Consider the following 20,570-nt stretch of genomic DNA (forward strand, 5'->3'; position numbering starts at 1 on the left):
ATTAAATAATTAAAATGTGATTGCTTTTCGCCACTTATTCCTATATATATTCCGTCCCCTACGCTGTCTCTATTCTTTTCTTTTCTTATTCCTTTAAAAACAAAACCAAAAAAATGATAAGGGAAAAAGAAACACACACACACACACACATACATATATATATATGCTCCTCGTGAGTGAAGTTTTCATGTGTCTCGCGTTGCTCTGGTTGTTTAATTTGTTCAATTTTATGCCAAATATAACAAATTGGAGGGTGTGTTTATTAATTAGTTGGAGATAAATGGAAATAAAAATAAATAAATGTTTTTATTAGTAAGTAAGATACACCTGATTGAGATACCGAGAAGGATAGCTACTGACCCTTTGGAAAGTCCTCCTGTTCAGGCAAGGCAAGTAGCTGATACATGCAAACTAATTTTTTCAAAAAATTGATAAAAAATTGTTTTGAATTTTAGTATTTTGGAGTGATAAGTTGTTATAAAAAGTTAATTAATCAAATACTCATATTAATTGTTTAATCAAGTCAAATATTTAATAGTGATCAAATAAGTCAAAATTAACTGATAAGCTAACTATGTTACTAAACTGATGATACATTAATCGGTTAGGCGCTGATCTCTGGACCGATTCTATGAATTTGGTGAAAGACGGACTTTATGCATTCAACTTAGAATCACGCAAATTTTTTATTCATACATATGTTTGTTACTACTCACCATTCTAGCCTTCTAGGGAATAATATGCCTACAAGTTTAAACCACCAATACGCTAAGCTCTTATCTGTGCCCCCATTGGTTGAACTTTCATTTTCTTATTTTGAAAACAATTGATTGCCGTACAATACATCAGTTAATAAGGCCGGAATGGACGAAGAATAACTGCATTTATTTAGAAAGGGGAAAAGAAATTTTATTAGTTTTCACTTTTCAATGAAGATGCAAATAGGTATAGGACTGCATATGTAGAAGTAGAAGAAGTGCGGGCATATGAATATGATGCTTCTGTAGGGTAAATAGGATGAACTGCTAGTATGCATATGAGTTTGGTTGGATGAAGAGAATTAAAGGGGAAAAGAATTATAATTTCGTAAGAAAAGAATAAACTGAGAATTTAAATTATATTGTTTGGTAGGTAGAAATAAAATGATTGAAAATTTTCATCCCAAAAAAATGATTAGGAATTGAAGGGGAAAAGGTGAATAAAGTCTAAAATACCCTTGCATAATATATAATATATAATAATAATAGTAATAATAATAATAATAATAATAATAAAATAATAATTCACCATGAAATTACCCAAAGTGTGGAATTGCAATTCCTATAGGTTCCATCCTGACCAAACACCCCAAGGTCCAAGTAGAATCACAATGATCGTATCCAATAATTTATAATGTATAAATTGGCACAGCTAGTTTTATAAGCATTTGTTTTTTTTTGAAAGAGTTTTATAAGCATTTGTAGTGTTTGGTAATTAGGTTTTTCTCGTAGCTTCTTTTTTTTTTTAGCATTCGGAATGCAATGCTGATTTTTGAAACGTTATTTTGAGCAGCATTTGAGATTGATTAGTATGTATGTGCTGGACAGGACTTGAAAGAATGTCTGTTAGTGTTTTTTATTTTATAATAATAATTTTTTTGTTTATTAAAAAAAAAAAAAAAAAAAAAAAAAGGACGCCGACCGGTTCCCCTCCCCTAGAGTAGGGAGTAAGGAGGAGCCATTAGTAAAAAGAGCAGTTCCATAATATTATAAATGAAGCAGTTTTTATATTAATTAGAGAATAAATAAGCTCAACAAAATTTTGTAAGATGTACAGTTGTTGTATAGAAGAACCGAACCGTAAACAGAGGGAGGGCTGCTTGCTTGCTTGCTTTGCTTGGCTTCGCTTGGCTTGCTTAAACACTTTAAGTGACTACAAATCTTTTGTCTACAAAAGTCCGTTTGGCCTTGCTCCACTTTTTGCAGATCTCTTCTGTAAATCTGCTTCATAATGCGCAAAAGCAGCATCTAAGGCCTGAAACCACACCAATGTAACCCCATTAGCTGACAATGAGAAACCTACTTCACATTGCATCAAAACTCGTAATCAACAACATATTTATCTATATCATGGAGGCTAGGCTAGGCTAGGTTTCAAAATCCACATTAGGACAACATACTGGACCAATCTATCTTTGTAACATTGTCAAACCTAAACTCAGTTTCATAGAGGCTTTAGCTTATTCAACATTCAATATGATAGTGAGCCAACCAACCAAGTTATTGCCAAAAGTAGTTTGACACAAGGACAAGTTCAAATTTCATTTTTATTATTTATACCAAATATATTATTCAATCTACAGGCAAAGTGAGTAAGATAGGAGTAGACCTGAAGCATTGGCTGTACAAGAAGGGAAACTTGATGTCTGAAATCTGACTGCACAGATTCCTTGATCTCCTGAACAAGTGTGTACAAGAGTTAGAGCACCCTCATCAATGGATAATGAGGGGATCATAGTACAGTAATTGGTGAGGTGGAGGGGAGAGAGGGGAGGTGAGAGAAAAATCGGATGCTTCTGCAAAGACCCACATATTGGAACAGTAACTTTTTTTTTTTTTTAAATTTAGCTCTCTGCTGTGCGCGTCAGGCGCCCGCTGGGCGCGCCGACAGAGTGCTTTATTTATATATATATTTTTTAAAATCAATTTTGTTTTGTTTTTTTTTTTCATCTATCCCCATTTTCTCTTTCGTAATCACACTTACAATAACTCCTAAAAAACCGTGAATGATCTCCATTGATAAGGATGCTCTTATGCAGCTACCGTGTTGAATTCAAAATTCAAATTTTTATATCCTCCTTCAGAATTCAAACACAAGGACATCCAAATTACTCAGTTGATATTTTCCCTCAGCTATCATAGATGAGAAACCAGCTTTCATTTCCCCCCAATGTATTGACTGTATTTTGAAAACAATGTTCATATTTGAATTACCTGTAGCTTTTGATATATTTGGGACATTGCATCCTTCAATTTTGTCACCTGTAAATAAATAAATAAATAAATAAAGTGTCAAATAAATTTTACCCAATACAGAGAAAATAGTTATAGATAAGGTAACAACAGGGAGAATATCTAGATTGAGGTTTATGCACAAAAAAAAAAAAAAAAAGCACGCACACACACACACACATGGGAAATATTATAAAAATAAAGCCCAATATTGTCTATAAATGTCCAGAGCCTGCACTATTCAGGTCAATCCAGTGAGAAAAAATTGTTGAATATCAGGTAACGTTAGTCCAAATACTGTCATATTTCTATGGAAGGTGCTCAAATATGTTGCATAAATAATTGCCAAAAAAATGTCATTCATTAGAGAGAGTTCATTGCAAAGCCAACAGATTACCTTGGTATAAAAGTATTTGGTTGTGATTGGATAAGAGGACCAAAAATGCTTCAATAATTCCTGGATAGCTGTCCAGTGCTACAATATAAAATGAGCAGTCTTAGGTAATGTCAATACTACAAAATGAATCCAAAAAAACACACACACACACTCACACACACACACACAAATCAAATGACTAACATGTAGCAGTTCATCCTTGATTGGGTTTGGCAACCTATCCAAAACGCTATCATGAGGGTTTTTTCCAAGATTATATTTGGTACTTGATATGTTCTGAGTCAGTGCATTGAACACCTGCATAATAAAAATAGATAAAGGTTCAATTTCTTTCTCACTTTTTATTGATGAAAGAATAAAAGATGTTTGCTCATAAGGATGAAAGAAAAATAACCAAGGATAACATTCCCACTAGACACCAGTTTAAAAGAAGGAAAACATAATAAAGATCTTTACTCTTACTTAAGATCATTAAAGACAGATGGCTTTGAACAAATAGTAAAGAGTGATTATGCTCTCCTGTAAACTTTAAATTCTCAAATGACATATCACCCCATCCAAAGAAAGCAAAAAGAGACAAGAAGTTACCTTAAAAGCTGCTTCTGGACTGACTATTGGCTCTGGTAATCCCTGTGAATTGATTTCTGTGATAAATTCCTTCAAGGAGCTAAAAGCTTCTTCAGTGCTCACACTATATTTATATTGTCTGTTACCAGCTACTGAATCCCCAAGTGCCTTGAGTGCATTAGCTTGTTGGGAATCAAAGTAATCTCGAGGATCCTAACTCGTAGAAATAAAGCTTAGTCATAACCCATATTGACTTTAGCTAGAATAAATGCATTTTGAACAACAAAATTACCTTGATAGACAGTGGGGCAACTGGGGGTTCTGGAGGTGCCTGAAGATCCTCAATCTCAGCCATTCGAGATGCCCGTATTGAGCGCTCTTTGCCAAAGTTCTCATCAGATTCTTCGCCAACTAATTCAGATCAGAGGATAATTTTAAATCTGAGTTCTAAGGAAGAAAGTATTTAAAGAAATGTGGCAAGTTAGATTATTGAAGATGCATGAATCTTACCCTCTTTTCGAGTGCCAAGTGCTTCGGCTACAGATTTTGGGTCACCTAACTCATCTATGAGAAAGGAAAGCAACATGAATAAGAACATACTGGTGGATTAATTGTCTACACACAAAAATAATGGAAAAAGGCATGCTACATTTCAGCTACTCATATATCCTTCAAATTTGGAAGGTCTCCAAGCCACCACAGAAAAGAGCCTCCTTCAAATTAATCAATTCCATCCCCGCAAAGAAATTTCCAAAACAATTGACAAGTATTAAAATGATGCAGGAATTTACAAGTAAATCTAGGAAAAAGTCAGAAGTCACTACTCACTACAACTAGAATAAAATACAGATGGAATAAAGTAGACCACCCTTTCAAGTTTCAACCAAACTACACAAGTGTGGTAAAACAAACCCCCTCCCCTCAAACCTAAATGCATGCTCACATGTGCAAATACACATAACGGATACATGTCACACAGTTTTGTTAAACCTAAAAATATACAGATAGTGTAACTTTTCAAACACTCATAACAAAAAATTTATCTATTATCTACAGTTTATGCATATAAAAAAACTCATATCTGTAAACTTAACATATAATCTTGCCCAACCCAAACATTGTAGGCTGCAACTAGTATAAAAATAAATAAATTAACACTAACCTACAACTCTGCCTCGAAGAACCACTGCAGCGTGCTGATTGAGCTCTTGTCCAAAAGATCTTTTGTATGGCTCAGTTTGCGGATCTTCAGTCTCTTTAGTATCAGTACGAGGAAGCCCATGATCCTATAATTTCATAAACAACTTACATTGAACTGAAATGCAAAAAAGAAAATCAAACAATATAAAAAGGTTGGACCCAGCTGCAAGTCCTGACAACAAGGTCTTATGAAGGAAGATTTGTGTAACCTTAGTTAACAGCAATCATTTCCAAGGTTTGAACCCCATGACCTAACAGCCATCTAGAGCAGTTGGTTACCCACACCAAGCTCAACCTTGAGTAAAATAAACTAATATATTTGGCAAATTTCATGGGCTTACACTAGGGATGGCAACGGGGCGGGGCGGGGGCGGGGAGTATACTCCCCGTCCCCGTCCCCATCCCCGATTAATTTTTAGTTAAAATCTTAAATTAGTATAAATATTAATTTAAAAAATTAAAAACTTATCTTTATTCGAAAAAATTATATATATATATATATATATATATATATATATATATATAGCAGTGTCTGGGTGCGTATAGGCAATGAAGAACATTATATTCTCATATTTCAGGTAGGACTATATTTATCATGTTGATGTTGAAATTTATTCATTTCAGCTCAAAACTCTTTAAATTCATTCGTTTATATTAACTATATACTATCGCTTAATATAAACTAAGTAATATAATGCCAATGTTTATGTAATGTACTGTAATGCCACCTACGCCAATACAGTACATTACATAAACTAAGTAATGCCATAGCATTACAGTGGCATTATATTATTTAGTTTATATATATATATATTATTCGAGGACGGAGCTGGGCGGGGAGGGATATCCCCGTCCCCGTCCCCGTTCCCCGAAAAATTTCCCCATCCGGCGGGGATCGGGGATCCCCGTCGGGGACGGGGCATATTGCCATCCCTAGCTTACACAAGGGAATGGAGAGAATTGAATTAAAAGATAGAGGGATAACGTAAAAGCACAAAGTCAATAATTTGCAGAAGATTGTATATAATTAAATTATAGAGCAAAGTTCCATGGGCATACTGGCAGATGAATGTAATCATCGCCTTCATCTGCTTCCATGTCCAATGTTGGATCCACTCGTTTAATCTGAAAGAACGAAGATTGTGGAAAGATTAATGAAATTTGAAAACCCAAAAAGATAGAACAAGTGAGAGAGAGAGAGAGAGAGAGAAAGGGAGCATCATATTGGCACATTGCAGCACAAATGAAATATTTCACCATAGATAGGTTGACAGAAAAAAACATTGGAAACTCCTATCATCATTCATCAGTAAAGCACCTTTTTCCTAGCTTCATTTGCCAAGATTTCATCTTGTTTCAGAAAAACAGCAAGCTCCTCATCTTCAGCTGCCTCGGCTGCAGCAGCAGCAAAAGCATTTTTCATGCCTTGGAGATATTCAGCTCTTGAATATTTTGTCCAGAACTCCTTTTCTGTCATCTAGAATGCATGAAACAAAAGCTCAAATTGCAATACAATACAAATGAATTAAAAAATAAAATACCATTTAAGAATGACAGAACTGCTCTAAAGTGGCAATACACTAATGTTCTGTGTACCTTTTTTGGAACAAAATTAAGATATGCCTGACGAACAGTTGGTTTCTCTGCAAAAATCTGAAGAGCATTTAAATTAAAAAGTCAAAATGAAACCTAGCAAAAATACATCGTTTACTAACAGAAACTGTTTTCTGTTTTCTAATTTTTCAGTTTTCATTCTTTGTTTTCTGTTTAGAAAACTTGTTTAATAACACTTATTTTTCAAATTTATATTTTTAGATTAACGCTATAAAATTAACACAAGTTTAATTTCGAGTAATTTTAAGACCTTATATTTAAAATATTTTAAAATATATTTGGTTTAAATAGAATAAATATAATTTTTACTTTTAAGTCCAATATATGTAAGATTTTTACATTTGATATTCGAACAAAATTTATATGTGAAATTTCAATATAGTAATATAGTATATCCGAACCAGATTTTTACATTTTTACTTTGAATTCTAATATAGTAATATATGTGAAATTTCAATATCCGATATTCGGACCAAACTTGTATTATGATATAACATAACTAAAAATATCCAAACCAATAATCAATTGAGTTCAATCAAAATATAAAACTTGATATTGAGTTCAATTTTGAATTTTGATAATGTGAATAATGTCTAACTTTAAGTATAAGCAAATAAGTTATGTTTAATTAAGTAATGCAAGTAGAAAATATATAAGATGGTGATAAGTAAAAGAAGATGATAATGAATGTAATCATAATAATGAATAAATATGTAAGTAGATAATGTAGAGAATGTGCGCGGTTATAGTGACATATAACCAAATAGATAATAGATGATTCTGTTTTCCATTTAGAAAATAGTTTTCAATAGGTTTCCAGTTTTGAGAAAACTAGAAAATTGTTTCTTGTTTTCAAAATGGAAAATTGTGCTAGTAAACATGTTTTCTGTTCTCCAATTCTTCAGTTTTCCAAAAAACTAGAGAAATTTTCCAGTTAGTAAACAAGCCCTACTTACTCTGACAATACAAATTCATTAGTATTAACTCTAGTAAGGCTCTTTTACCAGTTAATTTTCATTAAAAAAAAAAAAAATTAATGAGCCATCCAGAAAGTTTAAAACTAAGAATTTTGCAAGGATTGAAATAGATTTTTGAACTAGACATTTTAGGAATATCGGGCAAATTTGCAATCAGAGAAGATGATGACACGTGAGAATTAAGGACATCTTTCAATTTAGTTTTTACACATGATACAAGCTAACAACTCGGAAACTAGAAACCAACACTGAATTTAAAACTCAAAATTTTGCAAGAATTGCAATAGGAATTTCAAATAGAGTTGAAAGGACTGCATTAGAGATATTTCAATCAGAGAAGATGCATTGACATAATAATTAAGGATACGTTTTCTGTTTAGTTTTTACAAGCAACAAGCTAGAAGCCAATTGTGAATGGATGTGTTGGTGGTAACCCTAACTCTCAATTGTAGAATCCAAAGTTACCACAGAATTCCCAGCTGCTCATAGTTTTGGTGGTAGAACAGATTTATTGATTTAGAGATATCATGAAGAAACAAATAATCCTTAAAAATCTTGTTGGACCAAATTTATAGCAATACCTGATAATTCTTATTTTAAGATTTTTTTTCTGATAATTGAATGTGCTGTACAGTGTCATGTTTAGAAAAGTAAAAAGGAAACAATATACCTGAAGAATGATCTCAGGTGTCAAGTTAAAGGTAATCCTGTTTGGCTGAATAAACAACAAAGATAAGTAGTGTCACAAACTCTGCATAAGAATATGAAAGGACAGACAAAACAGGTAAGAATAACAAATTTACAGCAAAAAGTAATATATAATTTGGGCTTGTTAACAACAGTATAAGAAAGAAATAGTCAAAATTCAAACAAAACCACCAACAGTGTAGTGCAGTGCACTCCGTTCAGCTTAGATGTATGGCATGCCAAATAGAAGAAATCCAAAAATTAAGCAAAAGTAACAACAACACAGTGCACTGAGAGAGAGAAGTTCTTTGGTGTTGGATAAAGAGAGGAGAGGTGGGAGATGCAACTGTACCTGACCATCAATGGTTGGTTTTTTATGCCAAATGTGATTTTTCAAAGCTACCTGTTGCTTTGGCCTCTTAGCATCACTCTGATCTAGTAGCTTCTGCACTCAATTCGAAGATCACATTTTTTAGAACAGATATTGGCAGACGGTTCTCCTATATATGGCTCAAATCGCCAATGGACTCATTACTATGACATAAGGTGGGAAACAAAAAAATTATTCCAGTTTCTGACCTTTCTTGCTGCCCAAAATTCACCCTCTGACAAAATGCCGCCTATAACAAATTGCTTGTGAAGTTTCTGTAATTCACTGCCACTTAAACTTGTTAGTGAGTGAAACCTAATATATCAGATAAAAGTTCACAGATAAACAATCAAGGAAGGTCAAGATTTAACGAGCAGTTCTGACTAGAACCGAACTTGCCATAAATGGGACACTAAACAAGTGGAGGAAATTATATTCAAAATACATATATATTTCTAATAAAATGGGGACAATGAAAATAAGCAAAGAAAATTTTAAAGCTAGAATTATTATTTTAGGGGAATTCTCAAGGTAAAATCAAGTGCAGAATTAGGCCCAACTTGAGTCTGAGAAAAAAAAACTCAACTTCTCTTACAATTCCATTTGCATATAATTATACCTGAAGACCATTAGCCTCGTTATGTTAATATGATTCCACTAAATGTAATTACATGATTTATAGCACAAAATAAGGAATCGTACTTAGATGACAGTACATTTTTTTCTTTTTCTTTGTTTTTTTGGTAGAATTTTAGAAGGCAGCCATTATACACCCAATTTAATACAATCAGTTTGTCACGACGAAGGAGATACAATAATCTGAGTGACTAACTAAAAGGAGTTAGAAAACGAATCTGACAAGGGTATACTTTGCCACTCATGAAAAACCATCTAGAAAAGGCCAGACAGAAAAATCAGTAACTTTAGACTGTCACCTATAGGAAAATAAATTTACCTATCCTCCTGAAGTAGTTTAATTCGGCGCTCCATTTCAGCTGTACTAAGTTGCTCATCTCTTGGAACAGCAGAACTTTCAGGGGTAGGGTTAGGGGCAGGGGCAGGGGCAGGGGCAGTTTTCCCAGAATCTCCACTAGATGTGATGGCTGATGCTGTTCATGAAACAAGAAATGAGTAGTAATATTCTGAATGATGACAAAATGAGAACCAACCAAGGTGACTTACCCACAAAGTCTCTGCAAGCATCACGGTCTGAGAAACTGTCGAACTCAAAAATATAGTTTTTACCCTAAAAGTGATACAGAATTCTACTGAATAAGATGTTATTATTATAAAATAAAAATAAAAATCACTAGACACCCAAAGAGGCGGCACAAATTATTTGTTCAAGCCACATTACTAACCTGATCCTGGGAAAGATTAAGCAAGGCCTGCTTACTGGTGCCCTCTTTAGTGAATTTATGGCCTACAATTCAATGAAGGGATGACAGGTTAGTAAGCCTGCTTACTGGTACGGTACCCTCAGAAGCACATTAAGAGTTGTATGACAGCAACACATTCAAACTAGAGAACAAAACAAATATACAAAGAATAGCAAGTAGTTTTCTCATTCAAAAGGTCATAGTATGATCAAGAAAAACCAAAACCAAATCAGGTATTTATTACCTCAAGAAAAAGGTAAAAGGAGAGAAGTAGCGTAGACAAATAGGAACCTGCTCATTAAGGCAATCATATTGACTAAATTCCATTGCAATAGCATTACTCAACCCATAGACATGACTGAACATTGCAGTTCACCTTAAGGAAGAAAGAGCTTATGAATAAGCACCTTTAATCAGTCTAAACTCCACGTTAAGCTTGGATGATGACTTCGGGTCATTGGGCTTAAACATGAACTTTTCCATGGTCTGCGCAAAAGCAGAAAAAGAAAAAGAAAAAATAATTAATCAATTACTCTTGATAAAATGCCACATTGGCAAAATCTATTACTCCGTAATACACATAAAAAAAAATCATATTTGTCCAAATCCAGTGAGAACTCAGTCTTAAAATAAAACATATCATTAGAAAAGAAAGAACCACAATATTTGAGCACGAATCAGCACTTACTTAGTACACTAAATATGTAATTCGTTCCACAATTCCGTTTCTTTGTCTGGTTTAGGTACTTTTTTTATTCATTATATTGAATCATTATTAGCTTTGCAACAAATTTGGGCCAAACACAATACGTATGCAGGTGTAGGAGGAAAGTACCATTTTCAAAACGCCAGGGACGCCAGTGTCCTTGACTGATGACTTGTACTTAGCTCGCTTAATCACCTGCTTATCCGCCATTCTTCAAAAATCGGAATGCACTATATGAACTCAAGCACGAATTGATCAGAGCCAACGGAATCAAGCAATTTCGGTACCAAAAAACTCAAGTTCACAACAACTGCGGATCAAAAATTCATGAAAACCGAAGATCAGTAGAAGGTTAGGGCAAAACTCAGGGGAATCACGATTGAGAAGTCCGGATTAGATGAAACCGAGATCTAGGGTTTCTGGCTGAGTGCTGAACAGTGAATAGAAGTTTCTATGAGGGGATATGGGATTTGAAGAGGAAGAATAATGGTGGAAGCGATTGGGTCTTTGCAGTAAAGTTATAGCCTCCGCCAGAGGACCAACCATACAAGGCGCCAACTGAGAACGCTCACTCAGTCGCCGTTCATGCTTATTATGTATGTATATATATTTGTAATTTGTAATGTAATATAAATTTGCCAAGTAAAGTTTACAATTTTTACTGTAATATTTAACTGATTTTATTTAATTAATTCATTAATTAATACTCCGTAAATGGTTAGTCTACCATTAACGAAAGGAGGTTGTTCGTATTTATTTGTTAAAATTTTTAGAGTGTTTGTGTTCCTTTGTTAAGGTTTTGAAAGTCTTGTTCGTGTTCGTTTGTTAAACATTTATTAGTGTTCGTTAACATTTGCAAACACATTTGTGAATATGTTCGTTCATGTTTGTGAATACGTTCATGAATACTTAATAATCAACACATGACCATGTTCATGAATAATAAATAATCTATGTTCACAAACAACACAATAAATAAAAAAATAACATGCATCCTGGAAGTTGGCAAAAGCAAAATGTAAAAATGACGCACCTCAAATGTTACAAAAACTCACTTTAAATGTTAGAATGACGCACCTTAAGTGTTAGAATAACACACCTTAAGTGGTAGAAATATTAAAATGACGCACCTTCAATGTTAAAAATGACGTACCTTAAGTGTTGAAATGACGAATTTAAGTGTATAATTAACACACCTTAAGCTTTGAAAATGCGCACTTTAAATTCCAACAATACCGCAAATTAAGTTATCTGTAAAAAAAAAAAAAAACATACGAAAATTTTAAATTTTTAAAATTTATTTATTTTATTTTATTTTTAGTAAAAAAAAAAAAGAGAGAGAAACATACGAAACAGTGAACACTGGGCTGCAAGTAAACAAGAGTAGTCACTGGTCAGCCCTCCGTCAAATGGAAAAGGATTTCTTTTGCAGTAACAATTTGAGATAAGAAATCATATATGAAGTAGATATCTCCGTATTGAATCCCCTCAAAAGGATCGAAAATCAGTCAAAAGAGATGAAGATCACTGTAATGACAGCTGACGAACAAATCATAACCCTCGATGTCGATCGAGATGAAACTGTAATTGGCTTCTACTCTTTTTTTTTTTTTTTTCCTTCTTTTAAATTCTTTGCGTACTGAACCCTAAATTTTCTATTTTGCCATTCTATCAGGTCGAGAACTTGAAAGCATTACTGGAAGTTGAGGTTCGATTAAAAACGATGTTTTTTATTTTTATTTTTTAAATTTGTTGGTTGATTATTCAATGATGTTTATGAGTGTTTAAATTTATTTATGGAATGAGCAGACGCAGGTGCCGCTTCACCAACAGCAGCTGCTATATAATGGGAAGGAGATTAGAAATGCTGAGAAGCTGAGTGGTCTTGGCGTTAGTGATGGAGATTTGGTGATGATGGTGGCAGGGGTGTCTCAATCTAGGTGCCTAGTTCGCAATTTCACAGTCCATACGGCCTTAGGCTTAGTTTATCTTACTGCCCTGATTGAGAATTATAAAAATCTCCTAGCTTTGTGGTCATTGTGTCTTACCTTTATCCCTCCAAGATGGGCTGCTTACAATTTCATATGTTGTTCAGTGTTACATCATTGTTTCTCTTTTTCGGTAAAGTTGGAATCTTTATGATCGGTGCTGCTATTTTTACCTATTTGACATAAGCTTATCATTGTACAAATCTGTTGTTCAATACTACCTCTTTGTTTATCTTTTTGGACAAAGTTGGAATCTTTATGATTGATGCCGCTGGATTAACATATTTGATATAACTATATAAGTTTATCATTGTACAGCTATTTAATTGTTGGTGGATGCTTTCTTCTTTCCATAATTGTCATATTTTGAGACTGAGTGTCAATTTAAGGACTATAGGTCTTTATGCAATTGCTTTTTACTAGTATAACCCATAGTTTGACCTATTTTCTTCATCATAACTCTCTTTTTTCTTGACCTTCTACATTGCAAGTATATATCTGTACTTTCACATGTATTGTACTGACAATAATTAGTACATCTCAGTGCATCTACCAGTGCAATGGGCTTCAATCCAGATGGTTCTGCTGTGAACCCTTCAGCCTTCCAGCAGCATTTACGGAATGATTCCAACTTGATGGCTCAACTGTTCCAGGTGGAATAAATTGGATTTTTCGTTACGAAACTTTTTTTGTACAGCAAACTGATTTAATAGATATAGAACTTATGTCTTTTGGAAGTGGCACCCCTCTTATTTTGAACTATTGTGTTGTTGATTCTATTGCTGCTTCCATGTCTCCTTCAATCATCTTAATGTTAATGAAGGTGAGCAGAATTTGAAATGTGAAAACCAAGTGGTAGCAGTGCTTGATGTCATGTAGTGGACTTTTGTGGGAATAACGGGCTATATGGACAGCTTGAGACTTAATGACTTCATTACTTTGTGCTTCTAAGTAAAATGGGTAGGATATGATATGCTGAAACTAATATACTATACATAATGTTACAACCCCAGAGTGATCCTGAGCTAGCACAAATTGTTCTTGGGAATGATCTCAACAAACTACAAGAAATTCTGCGTCTACGTCATAAACAGAGAGCAGAACTCCTTCGCAGGAAAAATGAGGAGATGGTAGATACATCTTGTATTTATATTCCTTCTTACTGTCTTGATTTTATATTTTATGAAGTTATATATTTGCATCATTATTACCTCAGTATCTAATTCTTGGTAGGTCTCTCAAGTTAAAATGCATTACCTGACTATGTAGTTTTGTTATCCAGGCACTACTTTATGCAGATCCATTTGATGTAGAGGCACAAAAGAAAATTGAAGAAGCAATCCGGCAGGTCAGTGCTGCTTCTTTGCCTCTTCTTTCTCATGTGTTTTGGCATCTATTATGCCTTTTATTTACATCCTCCTCATTTGGTTATGAGTGTTTCAATAACAAAATGGGAAATTGCAAAAATTCTGTTTTATATCTCCTTGCTGAGGAAACTTACTTGTCATTTGCTATATCATAAAGACATACTGGTCAATAGTGCCTAACCTTTCTAAATATATAAGTTGATTTTATCTAGAATAGACTGAAAATTAATGTTGGTTGTTCTTTTAAACGAGTCATTTTTTCCTACAAGCTTCTTTCTGGTAATGTTAATAAGTATTGCAGATGTAACACCCGGTCTTTAGTTTATTGACTCATGACCCGCTAGTCCTTGATTGTTGGTTTATTGACTAATATCTATAATCAGAAGCAAACACATTCTTATTGCTGTCTTAGAAAGAGTGGCATTTTCTTTACTCTTAGGAATGGTAGAGTTGCTATTCTATTTCAGCCACCAGATGCAATGTCTTCATGTTGAAGTCACCCTTTCTTCCCCCCTCCCCCACCAAAACAAAACACTCAAGGGTTTGGATCACTTGAGTGATCTTTCTTACATTCAAGAAATGGAGTGGCAGTATTATGAAAGTCAAAACTCAAGGGTCTTATTGTATATAAGTTTGGGCTTAATTTAGTGGCCAAGTGCTCAACTATGAGATTGATTGTAGTATAAACAACTTTGGGAGTATCCCAGAGATATTGATTCATAGGTAATTGGCGTGTCAAACACTAGTTTGAATCAAGTCATTTTGAATCTAGCCCAATCGTAACATGCAAGTAGATGCACAAAATCAAATACTAACTAGTCATTCAAATACAATTAATGCAAAGCAAGTGAAGAGAGGATGGGGTAGGACTTGTGTGAATATCTAGAGTCTGCTTCCTATGCTAGAATGCTAGTTCATTTCTATTGGTTGTGAGAGACTATGCTCAGGCAATCGTGGCCACACCCATGATCTACTGATATTCTAATAGGCTAGTAACCCTACTTTAAAGATACTAAGCAAATTCAATTTTTTGTTGTCTATCAGCCTTGGGTATTCCCCCCCTCTTTGTATTTCCAAAAAAAAAAAAAAGATACTAAGCAAATTAGTACTAAGCATAGAAGAAATCTAAAGATCCACCCTAAATTTCTACCCACTCCTGTGGCACATAAACCTAGCGCTAATCAATTGGTCTCCATGTGATATTTTACCTCTGTGTGTCAAGTGTGTTCTATTCATGCTCAGCTTCCATTGAAACAAATACACAATACAACAAATAGATGCATACAACTTGGTCAATGTCATACACATCAATATATAAAATTCACACGCAACAACCTTAAGAAAATAATCATACCATTCATTAATAATTCAATAGTTCAAGCACATCGATAGATAATCTACACAAATCTTACACCCAAAAGGGTTTAGCTACTCATTGTTTGCAAAAATATCAAAATATAAATTATAAATCAAAGTCGCAATATAAAAAAATAAAAATAAAAATAAAAGAGTAAGAACAAGGGAAGAGAAAACTCAAGCCTCGTAGTTCGAGATCCTAGTATTTATCCTTGAATCTTGGAGTTCTTGAGCATGCCTTGCCCTCCAATGGTGGAAAACCCCTCTCAACATTCACTCTCTCTAAGATTTTGGTGTTGCAGGGTTGTGGAGTAATGTTCTAGGGCTTTTGAATAAGAGAACTAAATATAGTGGGGCAAAAATAAGGGCTAAAATGTAATTTTTGAACAACTGAAAAATTGTAGATCTGCGGGTTCTTGCCACATCAAGCAAATGCCTCTACTTTTCAAAACATTCTGCCTCCTCTTGCCATGGCAAGAAGATGCAGTGAGCTGTTCCAACTACTCTAGGTGCACCTCTGACCTCCAAGTTATTTTTTTACCTCTGTAACTTCTAAATTAGACTTTGTAATCTTCATAGGAGTTGTGCTGCAAGTCTGCAACAGTCATTCCAAATTGGACATTTCTATAGTGAGATATGATCAAAATAATGAGTGGAGGTCATCCTGAATGTAAATTATCTTTGGTTTTCGGCTCTGGACTTGCTCTAAAGGTTTCTTACATCAACTTTTCATTCAGGATAGCCCTAAAGTATCAAAACCATTCAAATCATTCATTGGACCCTCAATAACATAAAATGCAAAGAATTAATTCAATCTAGCACAAAATATACTAGGAACAAGTAAAGAATAAATGCTAAACAAATGCTAAAATGTGTGCATCAGAGATCTATATATACAAAGCACCCTTTTCCAACCTTGCATCATGCAGGAACTTTGGGAGTTCCCACCTTTGCGTCATAATTTGGTCCATTTGGATTTACAGGTAGAAGAACTTGTGTTCCAAGATTACCCATATTACTTCTCATGTTTATTCCTTGCATCTTGCAGAAAAGTATTGATGAGAACTGGGAAGCTGCCTTAGAGCACAATCCTGAAGCTTTTGCAAGGGTGGTATGTGAAACTGAATGATTGCTTCTTAAATGAATGTATAACTTGGCTGCTAGTTACTTCTATTGTTGTTGTTATTATTATTATTATTATTATTATTATTATTATTATTATTATTATTTGTTTCTTTCAGGTCATGTTATATGTTGACATGGAAGTCAATAGTGTCCCTTTAAAGGTATGGAAAGAGGCTTTGCTTGCTTCAGTACTTAAATTAACACACTTGTTTTTACTATGAAAACCACATGCGTAATCTAGTGAGAAGCATATCTTGTCTTTCTAGAGCAGTGAGAATCTTTTTCATTTTTGTTTCTGATTTTGTTTTTGTTTTTGTTTTTAATTTCACTTCCCAATACAAAACAAATCCTTGTTGGACTGAGTTAGGAATAATAGTCAACTTAGCACGCAGTTTGAGTGTGGCTTGACAAAAAATATGATTTAAAACTGCCTCCTTTTCTTCATTTATTGTTTTGTTTTCTGTAATCAATTATTACTGAATTTGACTTTACTCCTTATGTTCAGTTCACTTTGATGCTGCTATGTGTATTTGTGGGTGTGTGCTTGTTCAAACACTTATTTGAGTTCCCCAGAGCTTAAGCATCATTTAGTTTTGAGATGTATTTTTCTTTTTCTCTTTGCTTCAGGCCTTTGTGGATAGTGGAGCTCAATCAACAATTATATCAAAAAGCTGTGCTGAACGATGTGGGTATGGTGCACTTTTATTCCTCTCAATGACTTATCCATTCCCATGAAAATGATATAACTTTTTTACTACCAAGCATAATAAACCATGTGATGTTGCTTGTAGAGAAGAGTGAGTCTGAAAGAACTGTGTCTCCTGTGACCATTGTGTGCAGTAGTTCTAATTGGTGTGAATATTTTATGCTCGTGTAGAACTTAAGTATTGTAAGATTTTGTGAAATTTCAGAGACTAATAAACTCACAGGAAATTTCATTTCATTTTTTTTCCTAGTTTTGGACTTGTTCTTTCCTCTATGACCTTTGATGAAAGTAGCTTTCTGAAGAGATGGTGTGCTTACGACTTACGTTTTACTATATTATTGCAATTACAAGAAAATAGATACCTATCTAAAAACTTTGGAGTATATGTTACTTCAATTGAAGTGAGAATGAAGATCTGATCTTATTGAATGCTACTTCTTGCATTTTAATTTAATTATAGTTTGTGTTCTCTTTCAGATTGTTAAGACTCTTGGATACACGCTATAGGGGTATTGCCCGCGGTGTTGGTCAATCTGAGATACTTGGTCGAATCCATGTGGCTCCAATCAAGGTTTGTAACACTCAAGTTCCTCTATCTGGTTTCTGATGTAACAATTACTCTTCATTTGCATCCTTTTAACGTAATTCAGTGATGTTTTCCTTATTTTTCTTTTTCTTTTGTCCTGGGTTGAAATCAGTAATGTTTTCGAACACATGTATCCATGCTTTTATTGCAAGAATGATGTGAAGAATATTTAGTAATCCTTTTAATTATTTCTGAAAGTGCATAATCATGAGAAAGTATGTTATGAAGAGTTATTTTGGCATGGGGTAATTTGTCTTTTTGAATGAACTCTGGCAGATTGGGTCAGTATTTTACCCTTGTTCCTTTCTGGTTCTGGATTCCCCAAATATGGAATTTCTCTTTGGGCTTGATATGCTTCGTAAACATCAGGTAACTACCATTCTTTCCACTTGGTGTTTAACATATTTACTCGTTCCCGATTCACATATTATTAAGGCATAATTACTCAAAACCTCATTGCAGTGTATGATTGATCTGAAGGAAAATGTCCTTAGAGTTGGTGGAGGAGAAGTCGCCGTACCATTTCTACATGGTTTATTATGTTCCCCGTCACTTTTCCTTTACTTCTTCAGCAACAACAGCACAGAAATTAAAATTGCTTTGGATTTTCAGTGGCTGAAATAAAATTCTATCATGTTTTTGATGTTTCAGAGAAGGACATTCCATCTCGGTTGCTGGATGAAGAGAGGCATGCCAAGGAGGCTTCTGCTTCTGATGCACAAGTACACATAATCCACACACACACACACACACTCTCTCTCTCTCTCTCTCTCTCTCTCTCTCTTCGTTTTTCGCTGAATGAGTTTGAGTAATTTAGATTCTGCCTGTTGAACTGATTTTCGCTGTTTTATAATGTTTAAGGAAACGCTTGGTTCTAAAGGGAAGAGTAATACCCCAACCGGAGGTCCTTCTGGTTAGTGTTTTAATTTATCTTCCAAATTTTGTGACTCTGTAATGCGATTTCTGTCTTAGTAGACATTTCCTGAATTAAATAAAAATATAAAATTTTACACTTATTTTAGCATGGCATAATGAATAACTGGTATACTGTGAACCCATGGTGCACCAAGCTTAAAGTCACTGATGAATATTATTCGTAAATGAGATGACGATTTACATCAAAGGCAATGAACATTTAAACTGCAAATATTTACTGTGATGGCAATGAACACTCTAGTAATGTACATTTGCTTAGGGGATACACTGAGCTTGGTATGCTTGCTGTTGTGATAGAATTTGTGCGTAACAATTGATTACTGTTAAGAGTCCCACATTTAAAAAATAAGATAGAACATATGAGTTTATAACGCCATGAGTTAGATTAGCTAATTGATTTGATTCAGTCATGGTTTGGCCCATGTGCATTATAGCCCAGTTGAGTTACTTTGGCTCAATCTTAGATTGTATCAGAGCCTATTCGGTCCACTTTGTGTTCAGGGTATTGTTGACGTCTAAGTTTCTTTTGTTGATTGAATTCAGTCTTTTAATGTGTTTTGTAACAATTACATTCTAGAGAGATTCCTTGTTTTAATATTTTATCAGATTCAGAGATTCCTTATATACTTTTTCGTTGGTTTTAATGAGTGGCAAACTCACACGATTCTTCTGTATTGGCATGCAGGAAGTTCAAGTCAGAGTCCATCCGAGGTAATATGCAGTGGAGTTTTGTATCCATAGCTTTACAATGATGTGGATATTCATTACATTTTACAACATGTGATTATTTGAGCAGGGACCTGAATTTGAAGCGAAAGTTACCAAGCTTGTCGAGCTGGGGTTTGGAAGGGCAGCAGTCATACAGGCTTTGAAGTTTTTCGACGGTAATGAAGAACAAGCAGCTGCCTATCTTTTTGGTGGTTGACGGGCAACTTTATTCTTGTACACCAATCGCTTGTTTGATCAAAGGGTCGAAAGAACTTTTGCCGGTGTGACCCTCCATGAAGCAGGCCGGGAAGCTTGAGTGGAAAAACGAGAATTAGTTATCGTTTTTGCTTTTTTATGCTGTTGGTTATTCTTTCTATGGATCATGTTATTGCAGCAGTTATAAGATTTACAGATTCGAATGTCTTTCCAGCTTGTGTGTTTGGTTGTAAATGTCCTTTTCTCCCTGTGGAATCCTAAGGATGCTCTGAAGGCTTGAAATGAACGGACCAGATTACGCAACAAAGTGTTGATAATGCTGATAGTCTTTCTTTTTATGGAATGAGAATCCAGAAAGACAGGTTCTAATAATATTTGAAAATATTTTGTGTAATCTCATTTTATACTCCCAATTTGTACTCTCTCTTACATGCTTTTGAGTTTTGATGAAGACACTTTTCTGTAAGTTTACATAACGAACACATAACCTAAACCACACATGGTCACATATAGCCATGTTTAGTAATATAATTAACTTATCAGTCAATTTTGACTTGATTAAAAAGTTAATATGAATGTTTGGTTAATCAATTTTTTATAATAATTTATTATTTTAAAATGCTAAAATTCAAAAAATTGCTCAAAACAGTTATTTCAATTAATTTTTATAAATTAACCTCTAAAGGTCATTAGAC

At 34.1% G+C, this 20,570-nt stretch overlaps 2 protein-coding genes across 2 annotated transcripts; one reads left to right on the forward strand and one right to left on the reverse strand.

Moving 5' to 3' along the window:
- Positions 1 to 1,740: 1,740 nt before the first annotated feature.
- LOC116021834 (general transcription and DNA repair factor IIH subunit TFB1-1-like) lies at positions 1,741 to 11,465 on the reverse strand. The gene is made up of 20 exons (XM_031262320.1): positions 11,017 to 11,465; positions 10,589 to 10,667; positions 10,164 to 10,225; positions 9,985 to 10,048; positions 9,758 to 9,911; positions 9,012 to 9,087; positions 8,785 to 8,877; positions 8,416 to 8,460; positions 6,751 to 6,807; positions 6,473 to 6,631; positions 6,214 to 6,279; positions 5,117 to 5,240; positions 4,465 to 4,518; positions 4,247 to 4,365; positions 3,976 to 4,167; positions 3,571 to 3,684; positions 3,388 to 3,465; positions 2,973 to 3,020; positions 2,368 to 2,436; positions 1,741 to 2,013 (listed from the first exon to the last, which is right to left on the reverse strand). Exons 1-20 carry the CDS (start codon positions 11,095 to 11,097, stop codon positions 1,927 to 1,929), a joined length of 1,821 nt encoding a protein of 606 aa, XP_031118180.1. The 5' UTR covers positions 11,098 to 11,465; the 3' UTR covers positions 1,741 to 1,926.
- A 787-nt stretch (positions 11,466 to 12,252) lies between these two features.
- On the forward strand, positions 12,253 to 20,274 carry LOC116021835 (protein DNA-DAMAGE INDUCIBLE 1-like). Its single transcript, XM_031262321.1, has 16 exons — positions 12,253 to 12,470; positions 12,563 to 12,595; positions 12,697 to 12,827; positions 13,420 to 13,528; positions 13,889 to 14,005; positions 14,158 to 14,223; positions 16,647 to 16,709; positions 16,840 to 16,884; positions 17,351 to 17,412; positions 17,907 to 18,000; positions 18,292 to 18,384; positions 18,478 to 18,547; positions 18,667 to 18,737; positions 18,877 to 18,928; positions 19,637 to 19,662; positions 19,748 to 20,274. Exons 1-16 carry the CDS (start codon positions 12,405 to 12,407, stop codon positions 19,874 to 19,876), a joined length of 1,227 nt encoding a protein of 408 aa, XP_031118181.1. The 5' UTR covers positions 12,253 to 12,404; the 3' UTR covers positions 19,877 to 20,274.
- Positions 20,275 to 20,570: the final 296 nt, after the last annotated feature.

The sequence above is a fragment of the Ipomoea triloba genome, chromosome 6 (genome assembly GCF_003576645.1).
Source record: "Ipomoea triloba cultivar NCNSP0323 chromosome 6, ASM357664v1".
Classification (NCBI taxonomy): Eukaryota; Viridiplantae; Streptophyta; class Magnoliopsida; order Solanales; family Convolvulaceae; genus Ipomoea; species Ipomoea triloba.